Source organism: Culex quinquefasciatus, chromosome 1 (genome assembly GCF_015732765.1).
Source record: "Culex quinquefasciatus strain JHB chromosome 1, VPISU_Cqui_1.0_pri_paternal, whole genome shotgun sequence".
In the NCBI taxonomy this organism is placed as follows: domain Eukaryota; kingdom Metazoa; phylum Arthropoda; class Insecta; order Diptera; family Culicidae; genus Culex; species Culex quinquefasciatus.
The window spans coordinates 99,442,987-99,451,259 of record NC_051861.1 but is presented as its reverse complement, the minus strand read 5'-3'; the positions used below and the strand labels follow the sequence as shown (position 1 = coordinate 99,451,259).

General features: G+C 37.0%; 1 protein-coding gene across 2 annotated transcripts in view; it reads left to right on the top strand.

Annotated features, from left to right (window-relative positions):
* The window catches only part of LOC6045226 (DDB1- and CUL4-associated factor 6), a 20,758-nt gene extending 16,059 nt beyond the window's left edge, over positions 1–4,699 (top strand). For both annotated transcript variants that reach the window (XM_038256501.1, XM_038256505.1), the window contains exons 3-5: positions 2,359–3,820; positions 3,875–4,130; positions 4,190–4,699. In XM_038256501.1, coding sequence (XP_038112429.1) covers positions 2,359–3,820; positions 3,875–4,130; positions 4,190–4,480 — 2,009 coding nt within the window. In that variant the 3' untranslated portion in view covers positions 4,481–4,699. The remainder of the gene's footprint in view (positions 1–2,358; positions 3,821–3,874; positions 4,131–4,189) is intronic.
* The last annotated feature ends 3,574 nt before the right edge of the window (positions 4,700–8,273 follow it).

Below are 8,273 nucleotides of genomic sequence, written 5' to 3'. Positions count from 1 at the left end.
TGAATTTAAGAATTTAAGAATTTAAGAATTTAAGAATTTAAGAATTTAAGAATTTAAGAATTTAAGAATTTAAGAATTTAAGAATTTAAGAATTTAAGAATTTAAGAATTTAAGAATTTAAGAATTTAAGAATTTAAGAATTTAAGAATTTAAGAATTTAAGAATTTAAGAATTTAAGAATTTAAGAATTTAAGAATTTAAGAATTTAAGAATTTAAGAATTTAAGAATTTAAGAATTTAAGAATTTAAGAATTTAAGAATTTAAGAATTTAAGAATTTAAGAATTTAAGAATTTAAGAATTTAAGAATTTAAGAATTTAAGAATTTAAGAATTTAAGAATTTAAGAATTTAAGAATTTAAGAATTTAAGAATTTAAGAATTTAAGAATTTAAGAATTTAAGAATTTAAGAATTTAAGAATTTAAGAATTTAAGAATTTAAATATTTAAAAATTTAAGAATTTAAGAATTTAAGAATTTAAGAATTTAAGAATTTAAGAATTTAAGAATTTAAGAATTTAAGAATTTAAGAATTTAAGAATTTATAAATTTAAGAATTTAAGAATTTTTGAATTTTTGAATTTCAGAATTTCAGAATTTCTGAATTTTTGAATTTCTGAGTTTCTGAATTTCGGAATTTCGGAATTTCTGAATTTTTGAAATTTTGAATTTCTGAATTTCGGAATTTCTGAATTTCTGAAATTTTGAATTTTTGAATTTTTGAATTTCTGAATTTCTGAATTTCTGAATTCCTGAATTTCTGCATTTCTGAAATTTTGAATTTCTGAATTTCTGTATTTCTGAATTTCTGAATTTCTAAACTTCTGAATTTCTGGATTTCTGGTTTTCTGAATCTCCGAATCTCTGAATTTCTGAATCTCTGAATTTCTGAATTTCTGAATTTCTGAATTTCTGAATTTCAAAATTTTGAATTTTTAAATTTTAGAATTTCTAAATTCTTGAATTTCTGAATTTTTAAATTTCTGAATTTCTGAATTTTTGGATTTCTGATTTTCCTTATTTCTGAATTTCTGAATCTCCCAATCTCTGAATTTCTGAAATTCAAAATATCTGAATTTCTGAATTTCTAAATTTTTGAATTTTTAAATTTTTAAATTTTCAAATTTCTGAATTTCTAAATTTCTGAATTTCTAAATTTATAAATTTTGAATTTTTAAATTTTTGAATTTCTGAATTTCTGATTTTTTGAATTTCTAAATTTCTGATTTTTTTAATTTTTTAATTTTTGAATTTCTGAATTTCTAAATTTCTGAATTTCCGAATTTTTAAATTTCTGAATCTCCGAATCTCTGAGTTTCTGAATTTTAAAATTTCAGAATTTCCGAATTTCTTAATATCTGAATTTTTAAATTTTGGAATTTCAGAATTTCTTAGTTTCTGAATTTTTAAATTTTTGAATTTCAGAATTTTTGAATTTCAGAATTTCTGAATCTCCGAACCTCAGGATTTCTGAATTTCAAAATTTCTGAATTTCTTGATTTCCGGATTTATGAATTTCTGAATTTCAGAATTTCTAAATTTCTGAATTTTTAAATTTTGGAATTTCTGAATTTCTTAGTTTCTGAATTTTTAAATTTTTGAATTTCAGAATTTTTGAATTTCTGAATCTTCGAATCTCAGGATTTTTGAATTTCAAAATTTTGGAATTACTAAGTTTTTGAATTTTTAAATTTCTGAATTTCTGAACTTTTGAATTTCTGAATTTCTAAATATCTGAATTTTTGAATTTATGAATTTTTGAAATTCTGAATTTATGAATGTCTGAATTTATGAATTTATGACTTTATGAATTTATGAATTTATAAATTTATGAATTTATGAATTTCTGAATTTCTAAATTTCTGATTTTCTAAATTTTTGAATTTCTTAATTTCTGAATTTATGAATTTTTGCATTTCAAAATTTTCGAATTTCTGAATTAAAGAATTACAGAATTTCTGCATTTCTGATTTCATTTCCAAACATCAAAAAGTTTAATTGTTTCGATAGTAAAACAATTTTACCAAAGTTTAAGCCCTAATAGAAAATTTGCTCAATTAACTTTAATTGGAATGGTGCAAAACACGTGTCAATAAGTGTTGTCTGAAGAAAGATATAAGCATTATAAATCTAATGCACTATTATCGGGACGTTTTTCGATGACAAAATTGGTAATTTTGGTATTTAAATTGAAAATATTCTTTTCGAAAAAGATACTGAATTAAAAAAAAGAAAAACGTTAAAATTATAAGATTTGTTATGGTTGAAAATGGGTTGAAAATGCAAAAAAAAAAACACTTCAACTTACTTGAAAAAAAAAAAAAAAAACTGGGTACTGATAACATTTTTTCCAAACCAGACAGCCTCGACTTTATCCGCCGGCTGGACCTGTGGAAGTCGCTGAAGGTGCACAAGGGTTGCGTCAACACGGTCTTCTGGAGCGACGACGGCCAGCTGCTGCTGTCCGGTTCCGACGATCAGCACATTGTCGTGAGCGACCCGTTTACGGGCCGCACGCTGCACAAGTACAATACGACGCACCGGGCGAACATTTTCAGCGCACGCTTCCTGCCGCAGAGTGGAAACCGGGAGATTGTGTCGTGCTCGGGGGATGGGATTGTGCTGTACACGGACTTGAAGAACGCGGAGCTGATGGCTGGGGATGCGAATGTGCGGAGCTGGAACAGCTTCAACTGTCACAGCAATGGGACGACGTACGAGGTGATGACGGTGCCGACGGAACCGAAGTCGTTCATGAGCTGTGGCGAGGACGGGACGGTCCGGTTGTTTGACCTGCGGAAGATGACGCGGTGCGTGAAGACGTGCTGCAAGGACAATATACTGATTTTGAGTCCGTCGGCGGTGACGGCGATGACGCTGGCTCCGATTTCGATGAATTACATTGCGGTTGGGAGTTCCGATAGTCATGTGAGGATTTATGATAGGAGGTTCTTGAAGATGGTGGACTGTAGCGTGCCGGGATCGCCGAACGATCGCCATACGGTGCCGGTGAAGATGTTTACGAATCCGTCGGGCGAGAAGCGGAGTTTCCGGGTGACCTCGATAGCGTACAGCGGAGACGAGCGGGAACTGCTGGTGAACTACTCGTCCGACCATCTGTACCTGTTTGACGCGAACCGGGAGGGAATTGAGGTGCAAGCCCAGCAGGCGGCCTCGAGCAGCGTGGACAAGGGCAAACGGGGTTCCAAAACGCAGCACAGCATCGACAGTCCGCCGCCCGTGCGTCGGTTGCGTTTGCGTGGGGACTGGTCTGACACGGGACCAGAGGCGCGTCCGGCTCGGGAAATGGCCTCTCGGGTGCTGGGCGCCGGCCAGGCTCGCCCACAACTTCAGGCTACGATCATGCATCGTATGACTGAGGTTTTGTCGCGAATGTTGGCCGACCCGCGGACGCGCATTGGCCTCACTCACACGAACGAACTGACGAACGATAGCGATCTGGCGACCGTTGTGGACGATTTTCGAACCTTTGCCAGTAGCAGCAGCAGCGGCGAAGGGAATAGCACAGCTGGAGAGCCAGCGGCGGCCGAACCACAACCATCGACGAGTGGTGAAAGCAGCAGAGGGTCGTCACGGCCGGGTCAATCAACCGCTGGAGCCTCGGCGAAACCCGGCGACGACGATGATGACGATGACGAAGACGACGACGAAGAATCCAATCCAAACCAAAGAAAAAGTCTGATAGCAGCAGAGGAGGCCGCCGCGTACGAGGCGGAACTGAAAGCACTCAACGATCTCGAAGCCAAAGTCCTCAGTTACGATTACGTCCTGCGGAAGTTTGTTGGCCACCGGAATGCACGGTAAGGCTGGTCATTACTGTCAATCTCAGAGAGTTCATTCACCCCCTTTTTCAGCACAATGATCAAGGAGGCCACCTTCTGGGGCAACGACTACATCATGTCCGGCTCGGACTGTGGCCACGTGTTCACCTGGGAGCGGGCCACCGGCGAGCTCGTGATGCTGATGGAGGCCGACCAGCACGTGGTCAACTGCGTGCAGCCGCACCCGACGCTGCCCATGCTGGCCACGTCCGGCATCGACTACGACATCAAGATTTGGTCCCCGATGGAGGAGGAGAAGGTGCGGTTCGACCGGGAGGCGGCACTGGATGTAAGTAGCTCGGGGGTGTAACGCATGTCGACTAGTTTTAATTTCGTCCATATTCGCAGCTAATGGAGCGCAACGCAGTGATGCTGGAGGAAACCAAGGACACCATCACGGTGCCGGCTTCGTTTATGATCCGCATGCTGGCGTGCATCCACTCGCTGAGGAATCGGCGTGCTCCGGCGCCGGCGCCCGGGAATGGCAATGGCAACGGGGGTGGCGGCGGCGCCAATGGCGGTGGAGCAGCGTCTGAAGGTGATACCGATAGCAATAGCAACAACAACAACAACAGCAGTAACAACAACAATGAGGGCTCGAGCGAGGGTGGTGGCAGCGGTGCGGAACATTTCCTGTAAGCTGAAGGATCAAGGTCTCGAAGAGTGTGTGTTTTAAGATGTAAGTATGCGCAAATCTTTAGCTCGTCTGTCGCATATAACAAGACCGCTGAAGCATTACACTCGTGCTAACCGGATTCTGTGACAAACAGATCTATTTGGAGCTATAAAGCAAGATGTGATTTTTACGTTGGATAAAAAAAAACTGATTATGGTTATTACATGTAATATAAAGTCAAAGCAGCTGTTAATGGTCTCTATAGAACCAAAAGAAATCCGTTAGCAATAGGACAAACTGTTGTCTCTGACAAATCCTCGAGAAATGTCGCGAGTACAATGTGCCCACACATCACATCTTCATCGATTTCAAGGCGGCCTATGATAAAGTCGACCGCGAGCAGCTATGGCAGACTATGCACGAGAACGGGTTTCCGGATAAACTGACTCGGCTGATCAACGGTACCTTGGATGGTGTGATATGTCACGTGCGTGTTTCGGGGGAATCAGCGGAACCCTTTGGATCAAGCCGAGGGCTGCGGCAAGTTTCTTGATGGCATCATTCGAAGGGCGGGCATCGAAACGAGTGACACGATTATGAACAAGTCATACCAGTTGCTTGCTTTTGCCGATGACATCGACATTAAGGTGAAAGTTATCTACACCCGACTGATGGCACAAGCAAGACGTGTCGGACTGGGCATGGAAATGACGAAAACGAAGTACATTAGAGGAAGGGCTTCGTAGGACGTCGGCCCCCCAATTCTCACCCCTCTAACTGTGGATGGTGATGATTTGGAGGAGGTGAGTGAGTTCGTGTACTTGGGATTGCTGGTAACCGCCGACAACGACACCAGCAAAGAGATTCGGACTCGTATTTTTGCTGGGAATCGTGCCTACTTCCGATAACGGAAGACCGTCACATCGTGTGATCGTGTGCAACGCCGCACAAAGCTGACGTTGTACAAAACACTGATCAGACCGGTAGTCCTCTATGGCCGCAAGACGAGGACAACGCGGCAGAAGGACGAACGGTGGTGTCTGACGGAGTGTGGTACACGGAAGAACAAAATTTGACAATTTTTAAATTAACTATTTTTTCAGAAAAAAAAACATTTTATCTATATTTTTATTTTATTTTTTAAACGCAACTTATGATTTTTGTTTTTTTTTTTAAATATTTTTGGGAAAAAAAATGAAGCTTTCCTCGATTTTTTGTGTAACTCAACACAAAAAATCGAGGAAAGCTTCATTTTTTTTCCCAAAAATATTAAAAAAAAAAAAAACAAAAATCATAAGTTGCGTTTTAAAAATAAAAAGCCTTGAGTCAGGAATATTCAAAAACACTCAAAAAGCTAAAAAAAAAAGTTGTGTTTATTGGAAATTTACAAAAAGAATTAAGGTATGTCAAACATAATCAGGTCCTTGAATCATTTTAAGGCAGTAAAAAAAAGGTTGCAAATATTTATCAAAGTTTGTCACTCTCATTTTTCCGACATTTTTCCGCATTTTTCAAAATATTTAGCATGTTTGGGCTGATTTAAAAATATGTTGAGTTTTAAATAAAATTCCGATCTATAGAATCGCAAAAACTTCTTTTCAGCAGAAAATATATAAATTTAGATTGTCCAATTTCCCGGGAATTAAAATTTAAATTTATTGAAAATTGTTTATCTTGGTTCTTATCAATATTTTGTACAAAATTGTATAGGAAAGCGACTTTTATCGTTAAAATATGTGTGAAGATCAACTAAAATCTTAAGAGGCAGTATTTGTAAATATTGCTCGGTTTGTTCTAGAGGTCGTATCGAGGTACTCCGATTTGGATGAAACTTTCAGCGTTTGTTTGTCTATGCATGAGATGAACTCATGCCAAATATGAGCCCTCTACGACAAAGGGAAGTGGGGTAAAACGGGCTTCGAAGTTTGAGGTCCAAAAAACCTCAAAAAAACTTAAAATTGCTCGTATTTCCGTAAAACTTCATCAATTCCAACTCTCGTAGATGCATTTGAAAGGTCTTTTGAAGCACTTCAAAATGTGCTATAGACATCCAGGATCAGTTTGACTTTTTCTCATAGCTTTTGCTAATTACTGTTAAAAATTGATTTTTTTAAAACCTCAATATCTTTTTGCAACAGCCTCCGACACCCATACTCCTTTAGGTCAAAAGATAGGCAATTTCATGGACTATAAGCCTATGGTATTAACTTTTTGGCCAATCGCAGTTTTTCTCATAGTTTTCGATTTTTCTACAACAAACATTTTACAATGTTAGTTTTTGCCCTGTAGGCCTCCATAGCAGCATTTTTTGGTCTCAATTTTGTCATATTCGGAATCCTCGGACAATTTCACGTAAGTTAGAAGTATTGGAATTGTAATTTTGATTTAAAAATAATTAAATAAAACATTTTGAAAAAAATCGATTTTATTTACCCTATGATGAATACGTCAAATGCTGTATCAAGTAGGCGAAAACCTGTTTTACCCCTAATACAACAAATTGTTAAAAAATATTTTAATTCATTCTAAATGGCATTTTTTCGAATCAAATTTACAACTCCAATACTTCTAATTTACGTGAAATTGTCCGAGGATTCCGAATATGACAAAATTGAGACCAAAAAATGCTGCTATGGAGGCCTACAGGGCAAAAACTAACGTTGTAAAATGTTTGTTGTAGAAAAATCTAAAAACTATGAGAAAAACTGCGATTGGCCAAAAAGTTAATACCATAGGCTTATAGTCCATGAAATTGCCTATCTTTTGACCTAAAGGAGTATGGGTGTTGGAGGCTGTTGGAAAAACATATTAAGGTTTAAAAAAAATCAATTTCTGACAGTAATTTGCAAAAGCTAAGAGAAAAAGTCAAACCAATCCTGGATGTCTATGGCACATTTTAAAGTGCTTCAAAAGACCTTTCGAATGCATCTAAGAGAGTTGGAATTGATGAATTTTTACGGAAATGCGACCAATTTTAAGATTTTTTATGTTTTTTTGACCTCAAACTTCAAAGCCCGTTTTACCCCACTTCCCTTTGTCGTAGAGGGCTCATATTTGGCATGAGTTCATCTCATGCATAGACAAACAAACGCTGAAAGTTTCATCCAAATCGGAGTACCTCGATACGACATGTTACACATTGGTGAAAAACTCGCTCTTAAATGCATATAATGAATCATACAACTTCAAGTAAGTTTTTAAAATTTTATAGGCTCAAATCGAATCGAATCGTACAATAAACCAAAAAAAACATCTCTTGAATATAGGGTGGCCACCCAAGTCGGGAAATCGGGAAAGTCGGAAATTTTCTCAAATCTGCAAAAAACGGGAAATGAATCACCAGATTTTTACTAATTTTTGTTCATCAAACAAGATCTATTTATCAAACAAACTTAACTAAAAACAACAACAAAATCAATTAAAAACTAATAGAAAAATAGAAACTGTTTTATGTACGGTATGCACTTCGGAAGAAACCGGTCAAGCAAAATTTCAAATGAGCTAGAGAGAGTGAAGAAAAGCCCCAAGAAAACGTTCCCTCTCTTTTGTTCTGCCGTTCGTAAAGCTGTTTCTTGACCCCCTTTCTTTGAAAGAGCATACCGGCCCTTAATATTGATTTAATATTTGAAAAAAAAAAATCAACTAGAGTTTGGCAATATTTTTTTGGTGGGAAATATTCATTGAGTCATTTCAAATATTTTTTTTTGATTGAAAATATTGAAAAACTTTAATACGTTTTGCAACATGAAAAAGAATAATTGAAAATGCAAAAAAAATGATTCAAATTATTGCGAATATTAAAGGATTTTTCTCTTT